At 48.3% G+C, this 14,397-nt stretch overlaps 1 protein-coding gene and 1 pseudogene across 1 annotated transcript; one reads left to right on the forward strand and one right to left on the reverse strand.

The window, feature by feature from the left end:
• Positions 1–9,020: 9,020 nt before the first annotated feature.
• Positions 9,021–11,194, forward strand: LOC119272281. Its single transcript, XM_037553796.1, is given in 5 exon segments — positions 9,021–9,038; positions 9,347–9,424; positions 9,575–9,631; positions 9,633–9,707; positions 11,057–11,194. Coding segments are annotated over 5 exon segments (366 nt in total).
• Positions 11,195–12,905: 1,711 nt separating this feature from the next.
• On the reverse strand, positions 12,906–13,982 carry LOC119271560 (annotated as a pseudogene).
• Between the last annotated feature and the right edge of the window lie 415 nt (positions 13,983–14,397).

Raw genomic sequence — 14,397 nt, forward strand, 5'->3', positions numbered from 1 at the left:
TTCGTCCCGGGCCAACATGTCATACAAAGAACTCGGAGTCGGAGGGTTTCGGTTTCAAGTGTCCAAGCCAAGGCCAGGCCCAGGGGCAGGGGCAAGGGGATCATGTCCAAGGCCGTGTCGCGCATTCCGTCGAGCACCCTGACCTCCCTCCTCACGCGCGCCCTGAATCCCCACGTCGCCGTCGTCGACCTCATCACCACCCACCTCACGGCCGACGCGGAACCCACCAAGATCCTCGACCTCTCCGGCCTGCTCCCCTACCTCGGCCAGGACGAGCTCACCGCCGTCGTGCTCCACGCCGGCCACTCTCACCCGCTTTCCACCCTCCGCTTCCTCATCGCGCTGCCGCCGCCGCTCCAGCCGTCGCCTCCCCACCTCGCCTTCCTCGCGCACTCCCTCGCCACCACCCGCTTCTTCTCCCACGCGCTCGACGCGCTCTCCCACCTCCTCCGCCTCCACCCAACCCACGACGCCCTCCCCACTCTCCTCCTCTCCTACCAGACCGCGCCCCACCCCTCCCTCCCCAGCCTCCTCGTCAAGGCGCTCCTCCGTCGCGCCCGCCTTCGCCACGCATTCCACGCCGCCCTGCGCGCGGCCGCTTCCGGCTTCCCACCCGACACCGTCGCCTTCAACGCACTCCTCGCCGCGCTATCTCGCGCCGAGCGTTTCAATGAGCTCTGGGCCGCACGGGCAGCCATGTCGCGTGCTGGGGTGCGCCCCAACGCGCACACGTTCAACATCCTCGTCGCCGCGCTCTGCCGAGGTGAAGACGCCGAGCGCGTGCAGGGCTTCTTAGAGGAGCTGGAGGAGCAAGGTTTCGAGCCAGACGTGGTGACTTACAACACCCTTCTTGTTGGGTATTGCCGCAGGGGGAGGCTGCAGGACGCTCTGCACCTGTTCGATGTTATGCCGCCCAGGGGTGTTGAACCAGACTTAGTGTCACATACTGTCCTGATGGACGGGCTGTGCAAAGCCGGGAGATTGAGCGACGCTAGACGCATGTTTGACAGGATGGTGCACAGTGGGGTGAGCCCCGATGCTGTCGCTTATAGTGTTCTTATCGCAGGGTACTGCAATGAGTGCAGAGTGAAGGAGGCAAGGTTGCTGCTGATGGAGATGGTGGGGAATGGGCTCTCGCCTGAAGGATTCGCTCTCAAGAGTGTGATTGAGAGTCATCTCAAAATTGGGAAGCTGCTCACTTGCTTGAATATGGTGTCGCCTTTAAGGAAATATGGTGTTGCCATTCCGTTGGAGAGTTACAATTGCTTGATTGGTGCATTGTGCGAGGAAATGCGCCCTCATGCTGCCAGGGGTTTGTTCCAGTGGATGATAGAGGATGGGCACAGTCCTAGCTTGGAGATGTATAATATGGTAGTAGATTGCTTCTGCCAGTGCGGCAGTGTGGACGAGGCTTTAGATATAAAGGTTGAGATGAGCTCTAGAGGAGTGAAGCCAGATTTTGATACTTACCGTACGCTAGTAACCTGCCTTTGCAGTGTGGGGAGGAGCTCAGATGGCAAATCGGTTATGGCAGAGATGATTGAGTCAGGTCTCCAGCCGAATGAGTCTATTTGTGCTGCTTTGGTTTGTGGGTTCTGCAAGGAAGGTTCTCTTAATAAAGCAGAATTGATCCTGAAGGCTTTTGTTCTTGATTTGCAGGTCTGCTGCAATAAGAGCTATAATACTCTGATGAGAGCTTACTGTATGACCAGGAGCACCACAGAGTCATTAGAATTGCAGAACAGGATGTTGGAACTGGGTTTTGTCCCAAGCAGTGAGACATGTCGATCTCTTGTTTATGGGCTCTCAAGAAGCATTGCTTAAGTTGCTAAACTGGTTTAATCATCCCATGAATTCAAATATTCTTAAATTCTCAATGGGTGGTCTACATAATTGCTTAGGTGATTACAGCAGTGACGATGGCATGATGCTATCACCATGCATGATGAACGAGAACATTTGTGGAAGAGCTGAAGAAATTGGATTATGCAGCAGAAAGCTGTTTAATATAATACTGTATTTAAGTGATGTGAGCATGCTGTTAATATAATGCTCCTCATAAAGACTTGGTTTTTCGACCCAGGCAAATTCTAAAGATTTGGGACCAAAAGCGGTTAGCAGTGACCATTGAATAAGTTTCTTCAGCTTGAGTTGGGTTAAAAGCACGGAAGGTATTTGCACCAGTCTGTGTGATGCAACTTGTCAGCTGTGACCACTGGCCAGAAATATTCTTGGATCAAGTTTCTGCTGATGGCTTAGTGGGCTATAACAAACCGAGGCCCCATGACTTGCTGAATGATGGCCATGTACATGCCTCGCGATTCTGGGTTCCTTGGATTTTTGGAGAAGAGATGCAAAGCGCTAGTTCATGAGGACTAATGCTGACTTATACCAAAAAGATTACAGTATGTTGGATACAGGGGGGAGTTTCTGGTGGAATGAGGCCTATGAGTTTACTTGGCTGGAATGCCATCCTTCTGCCAGGTAGTGCATGTTTGGCAAACTGCTCTTGTCCTGGGCACATGGCACCATGGAGCATGGCTAACAAATTACTGTAAAACCCCTGCTGTATGGAATTAGAGAGCTAATATTGCTTGAATCTTAGCCCTAGATTAAGCGGCAGACATGATTCTAATGCTAAAATATTAAGTGTTGCATCCAATTGCTACAATTGTACATTACACAGTGCACTGTTTGGTAAATCTCATGCGTCAGTTTTTTGTCCAAGAGTTCACATGCATGGTGAACAATAGCATTTGTGAAAGGGTAGAATGCAGTATGGTTAGCATTGAGATGGTGTGAGCACTGTGCACAAATGTTGATGTAATCTTCCTCATGCGGATTTGCTGCCTGAATCCAGGTGAACTCTAATCTTCATGATGATAGAGATATACATTGACCAAGTTTTTCCTGATGACTTCTGGTAAATCCAGGTAAACTCTAATTTTCATGATGGTACACATATAAATTGGTAGTGGGGCGTAACCCTCTCAGCGACGCGCCACATCGGAACCCGGGTGTGGTGGAAAATGGGCAAGGGCCGGGCCGTCACCCCCCAAGTGGCGCGCTGTATCTTGATCCGGATACGGTGGCAAGTGAGCGAGGATCGGGTCGTCGCATCCTTAGTGGCGCGCTACATCGGCGCCCGGATGTAGTGGAAAATGAGCAAGGGTCTTCGCATTTGACTCGACGAGTGCGAAGGGTAAGGAAGCTAGCCGAGCCTAGGAGGATTCGCTTAGGTAGCTGGAACGTAGGGTCTCTGACAGGGAAGCTTCGGGAGCTAGTTGATGCAGCAGTGAGAGGTGTTGATATCCTTTGCGTCCAAGAAACCAAATGGAGAGGACAGAAGGCGAAGGAGGTGGAGGATACCGGCTTCAAGCTGTGGTACACGGGGACGGCTGCAAACAGAAATGGCGTAGGCATCTTGATCAACAAGAGCCTCAAGTATGGAGTGGTAGACGTCAGGAGACGTGGGGACCGGATTATCCTGGTCAAGCTGGTAGCTGAGGACTTGGTTCTCAATGTTATCAGCGCATATGCCCCGCAAGTAGGCCACAATGAGAACACCAAGAGGGAGTTCTGGGAAGGCTTGGAAGACATGGTTAGGGGTGTACCGATTGGTGAGAAGCTCTTCATAGGAGGAGACCTCAATGGCCACGTGGGTACATCTAACACAGGTTTTGAAGGGGCGCATGGGGGCTTTGGCTATGGCATCAGGAATCAAGAAGGAGAAGATGTCTTAAGCTTTGCTCTAGCCTACAACATGATTGTAGCTAACACCCTCTTTAGAAAGAGAGAATCACATCTGGTGACTTTTAGTAGTGGCCAACACTCTAGCCAGATAGATTTCATCCTCTCGAGAAGAGAAGATAGGCGTGCGTGCCTAGACTGTAAGGTGATACCTGGGGAGAGTGTTGTACCCCAGCATAAGCTGGTGGTTGCTGACTTCCGCTTTCGGATTCGTGTCCAGCGGGATAAGCGTGCCAAGGTCGCTAGAACGAAGTGGTGGAAGCTCAAGGGGGAGGTAGCTCAGGTGTTCAAGGAGAGGGTATTTAAGGAGGGCCCTTGGGAGGAAGGAGGGGATGCGGACAATGTGTGGATGAAGATGGCGACTTGCATTCGTAAGGTGGCCTCGAAGGAGTTTGGAGTGTCCAGGGGAAGGAGAAGCGAAGATAAGGATACCTGGTGGTGGAATGATGATGTCCAGAAGGCGCTTAAAGAGAAGAAAGATTGCTTCAGACGCCTATACCTGGATAGGAGTGCAGACAACATAGAGAAGTACAAGATGGCGAAGAAGGCCGCAAAGCGAGCTGTTGGTGAAGCAAGGGGTCGGGCATATGAGGACCTCTACCAACGGTTAGGCACGAAGGAAGGTGAAAGGGACATCTATAATATGGCTAAGATCCGGGAGAGGAAGACGAGGGATATTGGCCAAGTCAAATGCATCAAGGACGGAGCAGGCCAACTCTTGGTGAAGGACGAAGAGATTAAGCATAGATGGCGGGAGTACTTCGACAAGCTGTTCAATGGGGAGAATGAGAGTTCTACCATTGAACTGAATGACTCCTTTGATGAGACCAGCATGCGTTTTGTGCGGCGCATCCAGGAGTCTGAGGTGAAGGAGGCTTTAAAAAGGATGAAAGGAGGCAAGGCGATGGGCCCTGATTGTATCCCCATTGAGGTGTGGAAAGGTCTCGGGGACATAGCGATAGTATGGCTAACCAAGCTTTTCAACCTCATTTTTCGGGCAAACAAGATGCCAGAAGAATGGAGACGGAGTATATTAGTACCAATCTTTAAGAACAAGGGGGATGTTCAGAGTTGTACTAATTATCGTGGAATTAAGCTGATGAGCCATACAATGAAGCTATGGGAGAGAGTCATTGAGCACCGCTTAAGAAGAATGACAAGCGTGACCAAAAATCAGTTTGGTTTCATGCCTGGGAGGTCGACCATGGAAGCCATTTTCTTGGTACGACAACTTATGGAGAGATATAGGGAGCATAAGAAGGACTTGCATATGGTGTTCATTGACTTGGAGAAGGCCTATGATAAGATACCGCGGAATGTCATGTGGTGGGCCTTGGAGAAACACAAAGTCCTAGCAAAGTACATTACCCTCATCAAGGACATGTACAATAATGTTGTGACAAGTGTTCGAACAAGTGATGTCGACACCGATGACTTCCCGATTAAGATAGGACTGCATCAGGGGTCAGCTTTGAGCCCTTATCTTTTTGCATTGGTGATGGATGAGGTCATAAGGGGTATACAAGGAGATATCCCATGGTGTATGCTCTTTGCGGATGATGTGGTGCTAGTTGACGATAGTCGGATAGGGGTAAATAGGAAGTTAGAGTTATGGAGACAAACCTTGGAATCGAAAGGGTTTAGGCTTAGTAGAACTAAAACCGAGTACATGATGTGCGGTTTCAGTACTACTAGTTGTGAGGAGGAGGAGGTTAGCCTTGATGGCCAGGTGGTACCTCGGAAGGACACCTTTCGGTATTTGGGGTCAATGTTGCAGGAGGATGGGGGTATTGATGAAGATGTGAACCATCAAATCAAAGCCGGATGGATGAAGTGGCGCCAAGCTTCTGGCATTCTCTGTGACAAGAGAGTGCCACAAAAGCTAAAAGGCAAGTTCTACAGGACGGCGGTTCGACCCGCAATGTTGTATGGCGCGGAGTGTTGGCCGACTAAAAGGCGACATGTTCAACGGTTAGGTATGGCGGAGATGCGTATGTTGAGATGGATGTGTGGCCACACGAGGAAGGATCGAGTCCGGAATGATGATATACGAGATAGAGTTGGGGTAGCACCAATTGAGGAGAAGCTTGTCCAACATCGTTTGAGATGGTTTGGGCATATTCAGCGCAGGCCTCCAGAAGCTCCAGTGCATAGCGGACGGCTAAAGCGTGCGGAGAATGTCAAGAGAGGACGGGGTCGACCGATTTTGACATGGGAGGAGTCCGTTAAGAGAGACCTGAAGGATTGGAGTATCGACAAAGAGCTAGCTATGGACAGGGGTGCGTGGAAGCTTGCTATCCATGTGCCAGAGCCATGAGTTGGTTGCGAGATCTTATGGGTTTCACCTCTAGCCTACCCCAACTTGTTTGGGACTAAAGGCTTTGTTGTTGTTGTTGTTGTTTTACACATATAAATTGGTAGGCCCGAAATATGCTACTCCCTCCGTTCCGAATTACTTGTCACAGGTATGGATGTATCTAGATGTATTTTAGTTTTAGATACATCCATTTCTGCGACGAGTAATTTGGAATGGAGGGAGTAGTTCATGGCTATGTATCTCTCTGATCCTTATTTGCTTTGGGATACGAGGAGGGGGCGGGGGGTTGGGAAAGGTTAGGCAACTGTCGCGTGTACGAAACACGACACCGAGGATGTGGAACACCCCCTTTTTGGTTCAGTGTTGGGGCACTAACCGCTCCAATCCTCTATCTACCACATGGTGGATTTTTATCCAGGTTTAGGCCGCTAGGAAGCGTAATACCCTACGTACTGCTAACTTTTATTCACTGGAAGTGATGAGCTAGATGTTACAACGGTGAACCTTCCTTGCTGGGAAAGTTCACTCGCGCATATCAAAATAGAGTCAAACCCCTATCTACGTAACCTGGGCCTCCTTTTATGGTCACAAGGGGTCACCACAGTGGCTACAAGGTTGTGGGTACAGTAGATATACAGAGGAATACCTATCACATTAAATGCGGGGGTATGTGTCTTCGTATCCCGTTGCCGGAGTTGAACACCTGTCTTGTCGTAGCAGGCTTTTATGGTCACAAGGGGTCACCACAGTGGCTAGAAGGTTGTGGGTACAGTAGATATACAGAGGAATACCTATCACATTAAATACGGGGGTATGTGTCTTAGTATCCCGTTGCCGGAGTTGAACACCTGTCTTGTCGTAGCAGGCTTTTGCTGGCGCATCCCTTTTACCGCGACACGTTGCTGATGAGGTGTCGCCCGCACGGTAAAAGGGGGCAGTGAATCACCTTGGGTGCACCTAACACTTTGGAGGCGCGCGCTCCACTTGACAGCTCGCCATGCACCGCCGTGGACCGCAACAGACCTATGCTTAGCCTCTTCGCTGTAGCCCTGCGCCAGTTAGACGCTGATTGGTCGTCGCTGGGCGGAAGCTGTTGGCGGGGTGTTGGCGCTGAGGGAGCCGTTGCCGAGAGGCAATGCTCTTCCACGGCAATCTTTGCCATGACATTGCCAATGTTGTTAGAGGACTCTTCCTCAAGATTGATAGTCTTGTCGGTGAGTGTCTTTGACAAAGATCAGCATACCACCATGTTGCCGGGAGGCAGTATGGAAGGATGGACTCCTTCTGGATGTTGTAGCAGCAAGAGTGCGACCATCCTCGAGCTATGTGCCGGCAGTGAGGTGATCACCCATTCCTTTGATGTAGGTTTCCTGTGATTGCATCTCGACGAAGATCTGCATGCCACCTTTGAAGGGGGCCTGGACGAGCGTTGCCGGGAAGCATAAGTCCCCACAAAAAAACCTCATTTCTAGACGTGGCATGTTTATGTGGGTTGGAACATGGATTTTAATCCAGCCAAGCAGGTTCTCTTTCCCTTCCTCATAAGTGGTGGTTTGGTCGGCTGTAAGGCCAAGAGCGTCTACGGCTTGCTTTAGTATAAAGGCACACATGAATGGCAAACAAAACCAAGAATGTGAAATCGCACAGAAACACGTGAGCAATGAAACCTCACCGAGGGGCACTGATGGACAAAATGCTCCTCCTTCATCAAATAAGAAGCCTCGAAGCCAACATAGAACATGTAGTGCTAGCCCTATGCTGTGAAACCGCTCCTTTCCTGGCAACTGTCATCCACTAGATCTGCCGCACCGATAGGAAAGAAATCAATTAGCCGATACGAAAAGCACAAACCAAAATAGAGGATAAAGAATGTCATCCTGATCTCGTCCGATAAAAAGTGGACTTGCCTTAGTTACATTTCCTTTTCATGTGTTCCTTCACAAGGTTTACATAAAACCAGAGCCTGTAACATGAAACCACGCACCGTTAACCAGCGAACCACAATCTCAAGCAACGAATCACGGATTTTTTGTAACGTGATCTAAACCAAAGGGACTCGGGCAGAAAACAAAATAGACAAGAAAGATTGGGAAGCAAGGCCAGAGAACAGACTAGAAAAGAAGCAGCTCACCTCAAGCAACAATATAGGCACCCAACAACGACAAGTAGCTCGTAAGACCTGAAAGAAAGAACGGAAAGAGAGAGCACAGTTAGGCAAGAAAAGAGACCGGGGAGAGGAATGAGGAAGAACCTCAGCTCGCAGCAAGGACGAAGGCCATAAACAAAGCAGGAAGACGCAGGCGGATAGCAGGTATGAGCTCGAACAGCACCTCTAGCGGACCAAAGCGAGGGACGGGCATGGTGAAGCGTAAGGCGGCGGTGGCGAAGGGATATAGAAAGGAGAGGAAAACCAAATACAGAAGAAGACAAGATAAAGACAATCGCAGCACAAAGGCGAATGAACTGACAAAACCCACCACACGAAGTCACACACGTGGACACGAGCCCAAAAACAGCCAAAGACCAGGTGATGAAAGCCATGTAAAAAGAGCGACACAGCACAGTACAAACCAAAGGGGAACACTTGCTTTTACCCAACGGAGTAAGCATCGTAGGCTTACCGGGCAATGGACTCACCAACCCTCATTGCTGCCACTAGCACGGGGCCGAACAACTCCACGTGGACACTGGCCAGATAGGACCAGTCGGACGGAACGAACACAACTCCATGTGGCCACGGCCGGATAGGCAGGAAGAGAGCAAGCACACCAAAATGGAACAGACGGGCACAAACCAAAGGAGCAAACCTACCATATCCGCCCGGTAAGATGCCGGCTCCGCAAAGTCTCCCAACACGCCTGCCCGAACAACCATCCGGGTGTTGGGCGGGATAGCCGGGTGAAGAGGGACATCTCTGCTCGGTGGCCCAAACATCAGACACACACACCAGCGCATGAGCCGGCACACGCCTGTACAGCCGGACAAGCTCCACGCACGACGACCGCCTTTACCCAGTGGCCCAAACATGAGGCGCCCCCACACAAGTGCACGAACGGCACAGGCAGGGCAAAGGGCAACACCCGGTAGATGAGGCGGCCCTGTGCGCGCCCCAAGGCCATGCGTCATGGACCCCTGAGACTGCTGGTTCGGTGAGGAGCATCTGGGCCCGATCAGACAGCGGGGAGGGCACCAAACAGGCAACGGGGCTAGACGCGCACGGATCGGACAGCACATAGCGCGTGTGGAATAATCGGAAAAGTTAACTGGTTATTGTTGCAGAATGGAGATGCTCTTAGTCTAAAAATTCTGGCTGGACAAAGATTGACAGCTTCGCCTATTGTAGCTTGTCCATTTCCAGTTTGCCAGTCCCATGATATGATATTTCCAATTTATTATTCTAGTGAGATGCCTTGAGAGATTCTAGTTCACATTTTCCCTGGTACTATTCTTCTCATCCAATTGAAACTTTATCAGTTAAATAGTTTCTTGTTTAAATGTCCTCATCAGGGTGTTGAGGTAGTCTGTCCAGATAGAGCTTCCATGGAGCACGAGGTGTTACCAGCTACTTATTAGTGCTTTTAGGAAAGGGGACATGGAGGGCACGAGAAATCTATTGTGAATATAACTCCAGCTTCTACTTGTGGGCTGCCAATGCAATAATCCTTGCATCTTTTTTGAAAAACAGGGAGACACTTTCCGGCTACATATAAAATGAAACCACATGCAATATCCAGGCTACGAGCTAGGAAAGACCAGAGCAAAATCTAAGTTTTAACTGACAAAAAGTCGGCAACACTAAGAGAAGGAAAACCAGTCCCAATTTATTACAATTCAGGCCCATCACATGAGAGAAAGAGCTTCACAGAGCCTGGATAGCTTTGGTCGCTTGGCTGATGATGGAGACCAGGAGATGTCTAGGGGCGATGCAAGGCTCAGAGTAACTTGTTTTGCAGGCGGCCAGCCGACTCCCTTGGGGGATCTGTAGAACTGTTGCCGGGGATCTTCAATATGGAGCTTGTCCAAAGAATGTTCCAGCATCAGTGGGGGTAGCTCAGCGATCTTTAGCCCCACTTAGAATCAGGAGAGGTTCCCTCATGTAGTTTGAGAGGGAGTTGCAAACAGCCTCCAATTCCAGCTTTGTATGATCCTTCAACAGAATCATCCAATGCCTGATAGTTTTCAAGATATTCCACCCACCTACTTGATTGTAGACCAAATGATGTTACTGAAAATCATACTATTTCTAAATTTCCATAAACACCACATAGTGGCAATACAAACAGTATTGATGGCAGAATTCTTATTATTAGAAACCCAAAATCTAGCTACAAATTCATAATTTACCTAAAGGTCTCTTAAAAAGGTCACTAATCATAGACCAAACTGCTTTGGCAACTATGCAGGCATGAAACAAATGATGAACAGATTCATCCTCTGTGCAGAAAACAGTCCAGAATGATATGCCTCTTCCTAAGATTATCTCTAGCCATACGTTTATTATGGGAGAGCAACCATAGGAAGATATGAATTTTAGGAGGCACAACTAATTTCCAGATAGCAGGGAGATAAACATGCTGCACACCTCTAAAGTTGATTACATGATAAAGAGAGCTAGTACTATATTGACCTTTGTTTTCTAATTGCGAAACTAAAGAATCAGTGTCATCCTGGAAAGATATACTACTAGCTATATCAACAAGTTGAAACAATTGCTCCATCATACAATCATTAAAGATCCTTCCAAATGTAAAACTTCAACTGATTACCATCCCGAGCATGCTTTACAGTTTAGAGGGCTCATTACATATAGTGTAAAGATCCCAACACTGAACAACTAAAGGGGAAGTACCAAACCAAGTATCTTCCCAAAATCTAACTTTAGCCCCATCTCAATCTGCCATCTATATCCAAATTTAATGGATTTAATGACAGTTAAGACCCCCTTCCAGAATCTGGAGACATTTAGGCTAGAGCTAATGAAAATATTAGGATGATTTTGTTGGTATCTTGCTTGATGACCACCCGCAGCTCAAGAAACGTGTCGACCCGCGGCTCAAGAAATGCATCGACCTGCTGGATGCTTTGGTCAGGACGACCCTTAAGTGCGCAAGCACAATCAGATCATGATATGCTCAAGAGGCCTGCTCCGTTCGCAAATTTGGATTTTGTCCTTTTATTTTCCTTGTCTGTGGCATGGCTGCTCTTGAGAAAATTCGAGGAAGAATCTAGAAATCAAAATAGCTGATGTGATGTTTTGGTGGATCAGGTTGTAGATAGAGGAAATGATGACATCGTGGAATCTAAACCGCATAGAAGCAGCACCCTAGCTTTTCGTTTTCTAGATAACGAGTTAAGAAGTGAATATCAGTAGTATATCACAACGTTCAGGTTTTGCATCCTCATTAGAAATGGTGCAGTTCCTCCAATATCTGGTGAAACACCATCCTACCGCTGCACCATTTCAATTCAAACTTGCGAAGTATTCATCCATTCCAGAGAAGCTTCAATTCATATTTCATTGCTATTTGGATCCCAGAGCATGTAACACCGGTATCGTCAGTGATGATGCTACCATTTGACCTGGTATACTAGTTATGTGGGCCTGCTACTGGTCTTCCATAGAATCTTATTATTGTTGTGGAGGTGCTTGGAGGGAATGAATATATGTTTCTGTACACATGTTGGATTGTAAAAAGGTGTGCATGATGAGTGAGCAAATGGTTCAGCCTGTTTGCTGGCCCTGCACCAATCAAGAGACAAAAAGAACACACACACACACACACACACACACACACACACACACACACACACACACACACACACACAGGTCGGCTTTGCTCAGGGTAAGCAAGTCACCACTAGTATAGCCAAGCGGCCAAAGACCAGCTAACCAAAACATGTGCAGGCAAGCACCAAGCAGTAGAGAATACCATGATATATATTCTGATGCTTGGTGACCCTCCTTCCTCTCGCTCTCTCGCCCCCACACACTTGAGAAGATGTGCTCACATACACGCACACGGCACACCGTCCATGATGTTTTAGATATAGACATGTTTTACACCGTGCAGCTTTGACCATTAAGTTACATATATAAACATGTTAGCGAAAAACTAATTAACTATTCATAGTATGTTAACTCATGGAGGAAAGATTGCGACTAATAATTTTCCATTTGTAAACTTACGTACCAAGCTACTCCCTCCGTATCAAAATATAAGACGGTTTTGTCACAAAACGTTTTTTATTTTGATACAAGGGAATATATATTGATTTTCTTTCTCTTCTATTCTACTATTATGGCATGCAGCAGCGTTTCCACATGTAGGAGTATATATGTAGTCTGTGAGTATGTATGTGGTGCTCGCGTGGCATTTGAGACTGAAGTGGTAATAATCCTGTGCATCTCGATCGTCTCGCTTTTTGGAGTAAAGCAGGGCCATGATTGCTCCCGGAATATCTCTATCTCGCGCGCGCGGCGACTAAAGGTTTTCGAAGAAACATTCGCTTGTGGCTGGGTGAATTCGCTGTCGCCTCTGTGCTCCCTGGCTGCATTCCCGGCCGCTTTGCATATGCCGTAAGCAATGAGCAGGCACAAGCAAGGCATCTATATATGGATAGATATCGGCGAATGGAACTGCATGCGCAGCAACAGTCTAATGATTAGGAACAATTAATCTCACACACAGGAGTTACACTCAAAAGTTGGTGCACAAATGAAGCCAAACTGGAATTTTCTCTTTCTTTTACTGAAAAAGGAAAACTGGATATTGGTCCTCAGCCAAACACATGCGCACATGTACACGTACGTTTGTGCCCACTTATCTCCCTTTTCTGAGTCTGAGCGGCGGCTTACCGCTCTTCGACATGACTAAACCATCGGGTTGGCCAAGGTTTTTCTTTAGGAGAAAAAAAAGGAAAAATCCTTGAGGACTCGTGATTGTTCTTTGCTCCAATGACACTCTTCCATTTTTTAATTTTCTTTTCAGGCCCGCCTTTTTAACCTGCAAAGGAAGTAAACAAATAAAAGAATTCGATTAGATGAGATCACATACAGCACCAGACCAGTTTGTCACTGTCAGGTGGTGTAAATATGTGCCATCATCGCAAAAAGAAAAGGTGTCAATATATGTGCTCTCGTCGCTCGCAAACAAGAAGTAGTGTAAATGTGCCGTGGGATGGGTTGAATTCACAGGAGATGATCTTACCATAGTATGATTTGGGCGCATTGCAGCGGAAGCACTCGGTTCTGTTGGCGTAATTTTGCACGTTACAATCTAGTCTGCATAGCCAAAACACGTGGTTAATTTTCTTTCTTTTCAGGCCTGTTTGCATGCATGCATGCACATATGCAGCTAGCTAGCTAGCTGCATTCCTTGGAAAGCTTTAATCTATAGCTGGGCAGTGGAGCATAACCGACTAGCTAGTGCAGGAGGTAGATAGGGGCCGGAGGCAGACGAACCTGGGGCAGATCCAGTCGCCGGCCTTCCAGCCGGCCTGGGCGGCGGCGTTGAACCCCCAGTTCTGCGCGACGGCGGCGGAGTCTGTCTTTGCGGCGCTGCACTAGAAGCAGCTGGCGCGATTGGCGTAGTTGTTGACGCCGCAGCAGCCGCAGTACCAATCGCCGGGCTTGACTTCCCAGCTGCCGCCCATGGCCGCGTAGTCTGCCCGCTCGGCGCCCAGCTTAGCCTCGCCGCACCGCTGGCAAGCGTCCCGTTTGCAGAAGTTGAGGTACTGGCATGACCTGCAACTCCAGTCACCCGGCTTCCTGCTCATCATCACCTTCTCCATCGCTATATATATCAATCAGAAATTAAAATGGATCCTTGTATCTGTCTATCTATCTGTCTGTCTATCAGTCCAGTCAATCTAGCGTGTGTCTAGTCTAGCTATCAATCTAACCCAAGGAGAAGGTGATGAGAGGCAGCTTAGCTTGTGTTGTGTTGGATGGCTGGGTTGGTTTGGAGATGGGAGGTGGAGCGGTCTTTTATATACGGTTTGGTGCTGTGCACCAGGAGGAGAGGAGACGGGAGGAGTGGAGTAGAGCTGGCTAGCTTAGGTGGTGTTTGGTTCTCTAGTCCTAGGACTTTTTTTAGTCTCAATTAAAAAGTCTAGTTTCTAAAAAAATCTCTCCTTATTTGATTTCAGAGACTAAAAAGTCCCCAGTCCTTTCCTAGAGGCTATTAAATGACCATGTTGCCCATAGTATATAGAAAAATAACAATCAAACAACATCATGGGGTGGCGGGCCAATGGGTGCATGGAAGGGCATTGTTGAAAAAGTCCCAAAAAGACTCTCCTTGAGAGTCTTCTTCATTTAGTCTCAAATG

The sequence above is a fragment of the Triticum dicoccoides genome, chromosome 3A (genome assembly GCF_002162155.2).
Source record: "Triticum dicoccoides isolate Atlit2015 ecotype Zavitan chromosome 3A, WEW_v2.0, whole genome shotgun sequence".
In the NCBI taxonomy this organism is placed as follows: domain Eukaryota; kingdom Viridiplantae; phylum Streptophyta; class Magnoliopsida; order Poales; family Poaceae; genus Triticum; species Triticum dicoccoides.